The 12,017-nt window shown below is 60.2% G+C and overlaps 4 protein-coding genes and 1 non-coding gene across 5 annotated transcripts; 3 read left to right on the forward strand and 2 right to left on the reverse strand.

The window, feature by feature from the left end:
• Positions 1-602: 602 nt before the first annotated feature.
• PAN0_019c5738 (uncharacterized protein) lies at positions 603-4,247 on the forward strand (the record flags this gene model as incomplete). Its single annotated transcript, XM_014798672.1, has 1 exon — positions 603-4,247. The coding sequence occupies one exon, from the start codon at positions 603-605 to the stop codon at positions 4,245-4,247; it is 3,645 nt and encodes a 1,214-aa protein (XP_014654158.1).
• A 141-nt stretch (positions 4,248-4,388) lies between these two features.
• Positions 4,389-6,737, reverse strand: PAN0_019d5739 (cation diffusion facilitator 10; the record flags this gene model as incomplete). Its single annotated transcript, XM_014798673.1, has 1 exon — positions 4,389-6,737. One exon carries the CDS (start codon positions 6,735-6,737, stop codon positions 4,389-4,391), a length of 2,349 nt encoding a protein of 782 aa, XP_014654159.1.
• A 477-nt stretch (positions 6,738-7,214) lies between these two features.
• Positions 7,215-10,292, forward strand: PAN0_019c5740 (phosphatases II; the record flags this gene model as incomplete). Its single annotated transcript, XM_014798674.1, has 1 exon — positions 7,215-10,292. One exon carries the CDS (start codon positions 7,215-7,217, stop codon positions 10,290-10,292), a length of 3,078 nt encoding a protein of 1,025 aa, XP_014654160.1.
• Positions 10,293-10,485: 193 nt separating this feature from the next.
• On the reverse strand, positions 10,486-11,327 carry PAN0_019d5741 (vesicle transport v-snare protein vti1; the record flags this gene model as incomplete). The annotated part of the gene is made up of 3 exons (XM_014798675.1): positions 10,486-10,573; positions 10,669-10,730; positions 10,800-11,327. The coding sequence occupies 3 exons, from the start codon at positions 11,325-11,327 to the stop codon at positions 10,486-10,488; spliced, it is 678 nt and encodes a 225-aa protein (XP_014654161.1).
• A 298-nt stretch (positions 11,328-11,625) lies between these two features.
• Positions 11,626-11,708, forward strand: PAN0_t019c0001. The gene is given in 2 exon segments: positions 11,626-11,662; positions 11,673-11,708. It is a non-coding gene; the product is annotated as a tRNA-Ala (tRNA).
• Positions 11,709-12,017: the final 309 nt, after the last annotated feature.

Below are 12,017 nucleotides of genomic sequence, written 5' to 3' on the forward strand. Positions count from 1 at the left end.
CTAACCCTAACCCTAACCCTAACCCTAACCCTAACCCTAACCCTAACCCTAACCCTAACCCTAACCCTAACCCTAACCCTAACCCTAACCCTAACCCTAGCATACTCTAACAGACTAATGACCTAAGTCTAAAGTTCCATCCTTCAAGATTCTAACTTCGGTCCGATTTTTCGTTCGATTTGGTGGTCAACTTTCACGTCGAATAATTGGTTTCTCACCGACTGGACGCGTCGGAGAAGTGTCTGGACCGAAGCATCTCGCCTCATGATCGAGTCGGGCGACTGCAAGGTGCTGCAGCGACAATTGGCTGAAGGCAGCATTCGCGCATCGATTCACCATCGGCTGTGTTCCGCAAAGACGACAATGGACTGGACGAGCGACGACAGGCGGATGGATGGATGCGGATGCGGGCGGTGAGTTGAGCGCTCGCATCGGAAGTCGGAGCGGAAGAAGTGGAGCGCGCGAGCCAGGGTCCTTCGGTTGGCACCTGTTTTTTTGGTCGTGGATCCGTCCGTTTGTTCCTCCGCTCGACCCTTCCTTCACCACCTCGTTGTGTGCGCCGGTCGCATGCGAACACGCTTGTCATCCACGCTTCTCGCCCCATGGATCTCATTCCAGCGGGATCGCGAGGTGCGCTCCGCCTCCATCCCGGCGCTCGGCCGTCTCGCAATGATGCCAACATCGGCGTGTTGCCTTCCCAGCGGTGGACCTTTCAGAGCGATCAAACCTGCCGTGACGCTCGATTCGCAACCTCGCCCTTGACCACTTCGTCCGGCATTTCCCACAGCGCCACGCTCACTCCAGCCACAACGCTGGCTTCATCCGCCACCCGCAGCCTGTATCCAGCTACCGACGACGAGGCTTCCGCTTCCATCGATGCAGACATCCTCGCAGCTCAGCGCTTCCTGCGCAGCCATCAACCCGACATCGAGATACCCGACTACATCCTCGCCCAGGTCTTTGACGAGAGTGCTCGCGACATCCATGAACGCGGCTGCTCGCTCGACGGAGGAGCCATCGGCCTGGCTGATGCACAGGCTGTCGCGCTGCTTGGTCCGCTCGCTCTGCCGGACAAGCGCGTCTATGCAGTGGCGTGTATCGGCGGATCCCACCGCAATCTGCTTCTAGTTCACCAGCTTCAAGTTAATGCTCCGAGCCAAGATGACAGCGCTTTTGCTGTGCAGACTTCGGAAGCTGAGGCGTCCACTCGAGCGCTGCCAGAACTGCCGTCCACCCAGACAGACGCTCTGCGATTCATTCCCGCTCACCAAGCACAGCAAACGTTCGCGACTCCGATCCTACAGATTGTCGCGTCCTCGGATCGGATGCAACTCGCTGTGCGGACTCACTCGGCTACCACCTTCTTCTCGCTTGGCCCACCCGATGCCTCCGCGCTCCAAGACGGCCCCCAGCTCCATCCGATCCACCATGCTCGCTTCGGCCAAGACGGCTCCACCCAGCACCACGACGTCGTCTTTAGCCCGTATACCCCCAACACTGCAGCTGCTGTTGATCGTGCGGGAAACATCACCATGTACCGCCTTCCGGCTTGCAACCCAGATTCCCGAAGCTCAGAACCGGAATCATCTTCAACAGACGCATCAGCACCACCTCCTCCGTCCTCCGCGTCCAGATCGGCAGAATGGCGAAAGCATGCTCAGCCCTCACAAACCTCGCCACAAAGCGCTGCTCTCCCCGGTCATGTGCGACACATCGACGTGGGCCGCTGCATCGAGCAGTGGCAATTGCAGACAGACTCGCGCGACCCCGACAGCTCCTCGGCACCGGAGCCGGTACAAAACGAACAACCTTCCTTTGAGGGACCCTTTCGCATCGCGTTTGGCGCAGCAGATGATAGCATCATCCTACTCTCTCGTCATTCGATCCTCGGTATCAGTGTGGAAAGCGCGGATGCGGTTACGGATGCCGCACCGACTGCGCGCGTTGCTTCCGTCTTTCAGTCGAGCTTCTCCACCGCCTCCTTCCGTCGAGCGCGCTTTGTCTCCATGGCTACAGCATCGTCGCAATTACAACATCCGCTCTTGGCCGTCTGCTCGACCGAGTCGATCCACTGGTTCCACCTCGGCCACGAACTTCGTCCGCTCTTTGCCACCGCACATCATCGTGGCGACGATCCCACTCTGGCCTTGACTCATCTCCCTCGGATGGAGAGGTCGCGCATCAATACTGCGCCGGAAAACAGCAACCTCGACAAGATCATGTGGACGCTCTCCTCTCGCAACAACAATGTGATCTCGTGCTACACCGTCAACGTCGACTCGAGCTTGGCTGGAGACGCAGATTCGAACGCAGACAGCGGCGAGGAGCTCTACAAGCTCGGCGACGTGCCCTCACTTCTCCCTTCGCCATTCGTATCGTCGCATCAGCACCGGCTTGGGGCTCCGCCGCTTTATGTTGGCACCACCGAGCTTCTATTGCAACAGCGTTTCCCGGCATCGTGGCTCAGCTTCCACATCACGGAACGCGGCATGCTCTCGGCCCAGATGTTGAGGCTCGATGATGATCCACTTGGCGAAAGCGCCTCGCAGACTCAGCTCGGCACGGAGCTCAAAGTGGCGGAGCCGCTCGTCCAAACACAACTCTACCTGCATGACTCTGTCACACAATCGGCAACGACGCTCGAAGTTGACTCGCTCAGCAACGTCAAAACCCGCATCGTCGACCACCACTCTTTGCAGCAAGCCATCTTTTCAAGACGACAGCGTCCATACGGGCGCGTGCAGAACGACGTCGAAACAACTGCCGATTTGACAGAGCGTCTTCGTCAATCGTCTGTAGAATCCACCACGGCGCATGTATCGGCCCGAGCATCCACTCTGACGCTTGGTCAGCTGCTCCGCAATTCCTGTCTTGATAGCACGCCGAAGCCACAGGAGGACTCGAGCTCCAAAGCCTCGTGGTCGAACGTGCCCGATCCTCTGGACGGCAAGGGAGGCGCGCAAGCAGCCGAGTCCAGCATCATGGCACTCCGAAGAGAAGTTCGCCACGCTCTTTCCTCGCTCGGCGTGTCTCCGGCGCAGCATGCATGGTCGCGCTCGGCAACCGCGGCATCGCAACTCGGCAAGACGGTCGATGGCATCGATTCGGCCATCACCGGCGATGTGGATCCGCTCGAGCATGCCCTTCGTCACAAGGAAGGCCAGAGCGAAGTGGCTCCGTACCTTGCTTCTCGCACCCGAGTGCAGTCTTGGAACTCGACCGAGCGAATTGCTGTCCAACGGTCGTTGCGCGATGCAGCTCGACGCATGGCGCTCGATCTAGCGCTAGAGACCGAGGTCTTTGTGCGACCCAAGGCTCGCATCCTGGACGAGGGCGCGTCGACGCAGAGGCCGCAGCAGCGGCGCGGCACCAATTGGACGCCGCTCGAACACCGCGACATCTTTGCCTTTGTCGAGGAGCAGGGAGGCACCATGCCACCACCGCACGTCGGTAGCATCGGGCTGTCGTTCTTTGCGCCGCTGCGCAGCAACGATCTTGAAGCCGCAGCGACGGCATCCGCGAGCCAGAGCAGCGACGGTCAGGGGCTGAGTGGTGCGGATCTGGAGCGTCTGCTGCCGAGCACTTCGTCGACGGCACGCCTGTTGCTGTCAGAGTGGCAGCTGGGTGAGGACCCGAACGAGTATACGTACGTCGATCCGTTCGAGGGTCTGCATCGGCTTCCGAGGGCGAGTCGACTGCGAGGCTCTTCGGCCAGAGCACGCTCTCGCTCCTTCTCACGCGCATCCAGCGCCTCGACCGAGGATCGCTCGAGGAGCCGCAGCCGAAGTCGAAAGCCTTTTATGGGTGGATCGTATTCGCAGCCGGAAGGTCATTCGTCTCCTGCGCCGGGCTCATCCTATCCGCCATCGCTGGCGTCGCACAGTCAGCCTGTGGGCTCGTCGTCGCTTGCACCGCCCACTCTTGTGTCGAGGCGGAAGCGGCCGCATGGCGGCGTGATTTCACGTTCGCAACCCTTGCGTGCGCCGGGAGCGGAACGCGCACAGCCGCGCAACGACACGCCGCCAATGTCGGTGCTGGCAGTGTCACCAACGCCTCCACCTAGGTTTGACGCTGCCCAAACGCAGCCGGCTCCTCCACGATTTGGATCACTGATCGCATCGGAGGTCGGCGGCCCTGGCCCAGCTGCAACGACGGCCTACACCCAGGTCGAAGCGGGTCGCTTTGGAGCACGTCCAGCAAACACCGACCGACCTCCCAAGAAGAAGAAACGCGCGAGCGGGTTCTAGTCTGCTTGGAGCTCTCATGTCCTTGCACATCTTTGAAGCGAGCATGCGTGCATACTGGTGCTGCAATCTGTATTACCGTCCGTATCAATCTAGTGGCTCTGTGGGAATAATTCGAAGGGAAAGGAAGGTGGGATGCACGGGCTATCCCCGCTGGGTGAGATGGCCGGCTTGACCCTTGGGATTGTAGTCGAGGTGGATGTAGGAGCGTTCTACGCCGGTGATGTTTTCGGTGCAGTAGGTGATGATCTCTCCGAGGTCGTGCGACTCTTTGAGCGAGATGGAGTGGGGCAGGACGATGTCGGCCTCGACGATGAGGTTGTCGCCCGAGTGGAAGAGCTCAAAGGCGGATACGCTGTTGACCGAGTTGAAGCGGACGACGCAGTAGAGACACTTTGAGATTTCGGTGGCGGAAGCGACGGCGCCCGACAGCTTGGAGACGGTCTCCCAGAGCGTCTCGATCCACTCGTAGATGATGTAGATGGAGAGCGCGATACCTCCGATGGGGTCGAGCGCAGGCCAGCCGAGGCGCGAGCCGACGATGGGAAAGATGAGCGAGGCGATGTTGAAGACGACGTCGTTCTCGGCATCCTGGGCGACGGCGCGTACACCGGAGGATTTGGAGGAGCGGTATAAGAGCCACATGACGGTCTTGATGCCGATGGTGGCGAGCATGAAGGCGATGCCGATGAGCGGCAGACTGGCGGCGGACTCGGAATCCTCACTGCCCGTGGCGAGCACCTCGCGCAGCCTGCCGACGGACTCGATAAAGACTTGTACGAAGGAGGCGATCATGAGTACGGAAAAGATGACGACGCCGAGGGGCTCGAGACGCTGTTTGCCGACGGGGTACTTGTAGATGGTCTTCCAGGAGCGGTAGGCGATGGCCTTGGATGTGGCAAAGATGATGATGGTGGAGAGGAGATCGAGTGCGCTGTCGACAAACGAGGCGATGAGGGAGACCGAGTTGGAGGAGAGCACGGCGACGCCCTTACCTGCGAGGAGGAGGATGTTGATGAGGAGGTTGATGTTGATGGCAAACTGGACGGAGCGCGAGGTCTCTTCCTCCTTTGCACGGCTGGGAACGGTGCTGAGGAGCGCCCGCCTCTCTTCTTCTTGGGAAGCGTAGGGACGGTGGTAGCGTTCGGTGCTCGGGTCTCGATTCATGCTGGATCGATGTCTGTCCGCACTGGCTGGCTTGGTGGTGGAATCGGCGTGTTCAGAGATGGCGTCGACACGTGAAGGCCTGATGGTGTTGGCTTTGGAGCCTGAGGACGAGATGTCTTCCTGGGGCGTTTGTGTGCCGCTGGCGGAAGCTGGCGAGTTGGCGCCGGAAGCGAGGGCGAGCTGGGACTCGGAACGACGGATCTGCTCGATGCGGCCCTCGCGACGAAGCTTGTCGAAGAGCTGCCCGGCAGAGGAGGCCGAGGTGGCGCCGTAGTCGTTGCGTGCCGAGGTCTTTCGGATGTCGTCGGTGGCGCTAGGTGAGGAAGAGAGGAGCTGTCGAGTTGGAGCACGAGCGCGATCGTTGTGATCGTCTTCTTCTTCCTCTTCGGTGGCCGAGTTGAGGTCGAAGGGCTTGGGTTGGCGGGTCCTTGAAGAGGAACGTGGCTGACGAGCTTGTTCGAGATCTCGCCTGCCGTCGCTCATGCGTGGGCTGGACGAGGACCCAAACCAGAGGCCGCTGAAAGCGTCGATGGCCTTTGCGCTGAAGCTGCGCTTGATGGAACGCTTGTTGCGGCGGAGATCCTCCTCTTCTGTTTCTTCTTCGTCCGAGACATTGCCGTCGCTTTCGGGCTGTTCGCGGTGACCGTTGTTGCTGGCTTGTTTGTTGCGACGCTTGTGCTTTGCAGCGGATTGGTGGTGGTTGCGACGTTTGTTCTTTGCGGCGATCTGGTCTTGGTGGAGGAAGCGACGCATGACTTCGTCTGGGAAGCGCGAGTCGAGGATCTCGTCGACCTCTCTCCATCCGTCGAGTGTCTCGTTGAGACGTTCGTAGTATTCGGATACGGCGGCTGCCTTGGACCATCCGAGATGCTTTGTGCGGTGCTTGATCTCCTCTTCCGAGAGCCTGTGATCTTCAAAGTAGTTGGAGCGATAGTCGACGAGGTTGGCGAGGGCGGAGATGTTGCGGACGGACTCGGCTCTCTCTGGGAATCCGTGACCGTGTTTGCTGATCATGGCCTTGTAGTTGTAGGCGGAGGATGAGGGGAAGCCGTGGGATGGGGTTGCGATGCCAAACGAGCTCGACCTTCGCTCCGGATTGGTGTAGGAGGTGTTGTAGTGATCGTAGCCCTGACCGTCATCGGAGCTGACTTCGGGCGCATCGTCGCTTGCCGGCTCGTTGAAGGATGGAGCGATGCTATCGAGAGAGGCATCGGCAGCCTCGTTGGTTTGGAAATGCACTGCGGATGCGTTGGCGGTGGTGGATCGGGCAGTGGATGGCGATTGCCCAGATACGCTGCGATCCGGCGCGGGGTTGGGAGCGCTCATCTTGGCGCACGAATGAGCAGCAGCGCAGCAGCCACCGCCTCGTCGGAAGCGCCGAAGAGTGTGACAAGGATGAGCGGAAGGCTTCCGAGATGTATGAGAGCGACGTCGATAGGGAGGAAATCGACTGCATTCACAATTTTGGGCCCATCGGATGGAAATCCGCGCACGGGCTTCGTCACAGATCCGCAGCGAGGCGGCCTCAAATTTATGCCATGTTGAACTTAGCTCGACTGACAGCTGCAGACTGGGCTCGCGCTTCTGTGAGCGAGACCCTGAAGAGAGTGCAGCAGCCGCGATGGGCGTCGCCACTCTGCCTCGGACCCAAAGCGAGCGAGCGAGCGACCAACCAACACTCCACACAGCGGCCGATCCGATTCGCTCTCCCTATCGACCTTGGCAGCCGCCCACCACTCGGAATCATCCTTGCTGCACCACTTTGCTTCCGTCGCGGGCCGGCTCGACCGATACGGCTTCGAGATGCAGTCGTCCTCCACCTCGGCGCTCCTCGTGCCCCCGCCAGAGCCAAAGATCGAGCAGCTTCAAGGCGTCTGGTTCCAGCGAAAGGGCGATCCAACCTGCCACAAGGCATCCCTCCGCCTCACTTCGCACCATCTCATCTTCCAACTTGGCACAGCATCGGCTTCAGATCAATCGGCGCGCATCCACTCCCTTCCGCTCTCCCTCATCCTCAAAGCAACCCGCATCCCCTCGCTACGCATCTCCACCCAAGCATCGCAACCTTCCCAGCGCATCTATCCCATCACCCTCTTCCTCAAGAACTTTGACTCGGCCGCGCTCGCCCTCCACTCTGAACACGACCAGCTCGCCGTCTTTGACAGCCTCAAGGAGTGTGCCATCCTCACCGACGTCTCGCAGCTCTACGCATTCCACTATCAGCCTTCCTCCTCGCCGACCCAGCCTCGGCGCATCTACGATCCCAAGCAAGAGTTCGCACGTCAGGGCCTCGGCTCGCGCTCCAAAGCCTGGCGCTTCACCGACATCAACGCACAGTATGCCTTCTGTGCCACCTACCCCGCCCTCATGGCCGTGCCTTCGCGCATCAGCGATACCACCCTGAGCTATGCAGCAAAGTACCGCAGCAAGGCACGCGTGCCTGCCCTCACCTACCTCCATTGGGCAAACCACGCCTCCATCACCCGCTCCAGTCAGCCCATGGTCGGCCTGAAAAACGCTCGCTCCATCCAAGACGAGAAACTCATCGAGGCCATCTTCACATCCCACCACTTTGCCGATCCAGAGTCCATCACAGCCAAAGCCGCCGCAGACGCCTCCAGCGGCGCCGCCTCTGCTGCCGCCGGTGCACCCGCCGTCGCAACCGTCTACGGCGCCACCACAACCAACCTCATCATCGACGCTCGCCCCACCACCAATGCCATGGCCAACGTCGCCAAAGGCGCCGGCACAGAAAACATGGAGTACTACAAGGGCTGCAAAAAGTCCTACCTCGGCATCGAAAACATCCACGTCATGCGCGACAGCCTCAACAAGCTTACAGATGCGCTGCGCGAGTCCGAACCCATCGCCACCTTTGGCATGCGCGTAGAGGCCCTCGGCGACGCCTCGGCCGCAGACGCCGTCTCGGACGGCTCCGGCTCCGTCCTCCGTCTCAACCCTACCCCCGTCGACCCACTCGCATTGCGCAGGTCCATGTGGCTCAAGCACATCCAGTCGCTCATGGAAGGCTCCATGTCCATCGTCCGCAACGTGCACATCAACAGCTCCCACGTCCTCATCCACTGCTCCGACGGCTGGGATCGCACCTCCCAGCTCGCCGCCATCGCACAGATCTGCCTCGACCCCTACTTTCGCACCTTCGACGGCCTCGCCGTGCTCATCGAAAAGGACTGGCTCAGCTTCGGTCACAAGTTCACCGACAGAGGTGGTCTCAAGGGCTCCGACCGCTACTTTACCGTCGCCTCCAAGCAGACCTACGCCAACTCAAACGATGCCGACGCAGACGACGACGATACCGACTCTGAGCTCGACAAGCCTGCCAATGCCTCGACCGGCGGCGGCGGTTTCGACGGCCAAGCGGCTGCCAACGCCTTCTGGGGCTTTACCAAACAGCTCACCGCCAACTTTTCCGCCGCCACATCCAGCGCTGCCTCGGGGCCCAAGAAGGGCTCCAACATCAAGGAGACCTCTCCCGTCTTTCACCAGTTCCTCGACTGCATGTGGCAGATCATGCGCCAGTTCCCTGATCGCTTCGAATATGCATCCAGCTACCTCGTCGAGCTTCTCCAAGCGGTGCAGGAGTGCAAGTACGGCACCTTCCTCATGGACTGCGAACGCGAACGTCTCTCACCGCGCGACGACGAGGGTAGAGTGCTACCGACGCTCCCTTCCCGTACTATCAGCGCGTGGACGTATCTGCTGAGCGACAAGGTCAAGTCCAAACATCGCAATCCACACTATCAGCCCGAGCTCGACGATCGCGATCCCAAGCGCAAGGGCACCGATATGGGCGTCCTCATCGCAGACTCGCGCGACGTGCGCTATTTCGAGCAGCTCTTCCGCCGCGCCAATGGCGACATGAATGCCGCGCTCGAAAAGGAAGCCGAAGAAAGGCGTCGCGCGAGGGAGAGGCTGGAGCGTGCAGTTCGAGGCACCGATGCTGCCACCCCTCCCCCTCCCGAGACTGCCAACGCTCAAGGCAGCGATGCAGGCACTGCCGCCGAGCCAGTTCCAGTGCCAGTGCCAGGCGCCGGCGAATTAGAAAAGGCGGACGCGACCATCGCAGTTGTTGGCGCAGGTGACCCTGATCCTGTCTTGGACCCTTTAGCGTCCGCCGCTGGCGTGGCAGCAGGAGCTGTCGATCTGCCAAGCAACGCTCCGCTCGATCATAGTCGTCTTTCGTACCAAGCTCGTCAACCACGGGTCCGAGCGCAGCCAGGTACAGCAGCGACATCATCGTCATCATCAAGTTCGAGTGCCTCCGCAAATGCGGGGCCCTTGGACTCCTCCGCGGCGACGGCGGCGAATGTTTCAAGCGCGGCGGATGCAGCGGCCAACCGCATGAAGAACCTTTTGATCGGCGGATGGGGCCGACTGCAAGAAGCCATGGCGACACCTGCCATAGCCCCATCCGAATCCACACCGGCGCCGTACCAGGCTACCAGCCAGAGCGAGGGAGGCTACTCGGCAACACCAGGCAGCGTGCAGCCGGCAGCTGGTAGATACGCGGCTCCGACGCCTTCAGCGCAAAGTTTCAACGCCGACCCGTTGCAGCAACCTTACAAGCAAAGCATGTCGGGCTCGGCCGCGCATACGGTGCACAACCCTTGGGCGGCAGCGACGAGCGTGCGTGCCGAGATGCAGCGCGAGCACGTTGCGATGCGCTCCAACTATGGCGGTGCTGGAGCGCAGGGCCTAGGTGCACCCCGCCGCAGCCAAGGTGCGGGAGCTAACCAGCCGGGCAGGCACGACCAGGCTCCCAACGGCCGTGATGGCGTCCAGGAGCAAAGCGGATCCGAGTCCAAGACGGACGTCAAGGCGAGCGCAGGCATCACCTCGGACCCTCTCGGCGTGCTTTGAGCGCGCGCATACATCAGTTTAGCTCTGCTGTCTTATTGAATGGCAGATGACACATCCTTTGGAGATCTTTTGCGCGATTGGGTGTTTTGAAAATGGCGCGAGTCGATGGCGTTCGCTTCCAGCGGTATGTACAAGTGAAGTTCGGTTGGACAGCGTGACAAGGGGATGCAACAGAGCAAGACGGGGGCGAGAACTAGAAGAACTTGTTGTACAGGATGAGCAGGATGAGCAGCACGAGGCAGACAATGATGCCTACGGTAACCAGTTTTTGCTGTTTGGCCCTGTAGCAATGCGAAAGTCAAGCGTGAAGAGATGCGACGAGGTCAGCTGTGTCTGCGCGTATCAGCTTAAGAGGTGCAGGGGAGGGCATGCATACCGTCGAATCATCTTTGACAGAGTCTTGGACGAGCGGTCGATGCTCTGATCCGCTTGTCGGAGCTGTGAGTAACACCAAATTGAAAGTCAGTACCGGGCTTGACATTCGATCCTGGTGGTGTTTGGGCTTACCGTGTCTCTCGAGTTCTCGATCTGTTCTCTCTGGCTTCTGAGGTCGCGGAGGATATCGGCGCCGAGGTCTTCGGTTTCGAGCGCAAGGCGGTTGGACTCCTCGAGTCTCCTGGTTCCATCCTCGAGCGAAGCGGTCCCCTGGAGTAGTCTCTGACGATTTGCCGTTGCCGAATCAGCAGCCTCGAGGTCTGCATCATCATCCGCATATGCCGGGTTGTACGCCGCGCCCCCCGAGCCGCTGGAGGAAGAGGCGAGACCGGCACGAACCTCCTTGGTCAGACCCTGGATTTCTTGCTTGAAACCTCGGATTTGGACCGAGAAGCGTGACCGAACAGACTGTGGGAATCCCTGCACCTCGATGTCCATCTGGGAGATCACCTCTTCGGCCTCTTCGAGCTCCATCTCGGCGCGACGCAGCGTCGACTTTTTGGCTTCGCCATTCTGCGATTTGGCCGAGTCGATCTTCTGCCTGATGCCGTCCTTGAGCTGCTGCAAGTCAGAGGCGTAGCTGTCGAAGAGTTCCGACATGGTGATTGTGATGGTGTTGCGGAGAGTTGCGAGGTGAAGCAAGTGACGAGACGCAAAGGTGGATGGCAGTTGGGTGGAGCGGCTGCGCACGTCCGAAGGCGACCCTGGACATGCACGTCCCCAGTGTGCCTTGTTTTTTGGGTGCGCAACTCCACACACCAGCCAAATTCAGCATCCGCACCCCATCCACGCGCATCTCGGCACGGCCCCACCGCCCGATTTGGCAAGTTGGGCTGTCGCTCAAGCTTGAACTCAGACGCTCCTTTGTGTACGCAACTGCCTGCTCGACTCTAACATCGGGGGTTTAGCTCAGTTGGTAGAGCGTTCGCTTAGCACGTGCTAACTTGCGAAAGGTCGCGTGTTCGACTCATGCAGTCTCCACACTTCTCTTTTCTTGCCTTTTGCTGCCACGCCTTCGGATCGGAGGACAGTATGCGCAAGCACTCAACATGAGTGACGGGCTGAGCGGAAGCTATAGACAGATAGCGGGCGGTGAGATGGAAGATTTGGAGTCGCTCCGCGGAGGAGAAATTGCAAGCGCGGCAAGGGCAACGTGCCAAAGGGGCGAATAGGCCCAAGTCATGACGCGTCCACACGCCGTCAGGCACCGCCGCATCGCCGCGAAAATCACCAAATGCATGCCCGCGCTCGTCCGCATGCTCCACCCTAAAAACTCTCCGCCCACCTCCA

This window comes from Moesziomyces antarcticus, assembly GCF_000747765.1.
Source record: "Moesziomyces antarcticus DNA, scaffold: scaffold_v10019, strain JCM 10317, whole genome shotgun sequence".
Taxonomy (NCBI): domain Eukaryota; kingdom Fungi; phylum Basidiomycota; class Ustilaginomycetes; order Ustilaginales; family Ustilaginaceae; genus Moesziomyces; species Moesziomyces antarcticus.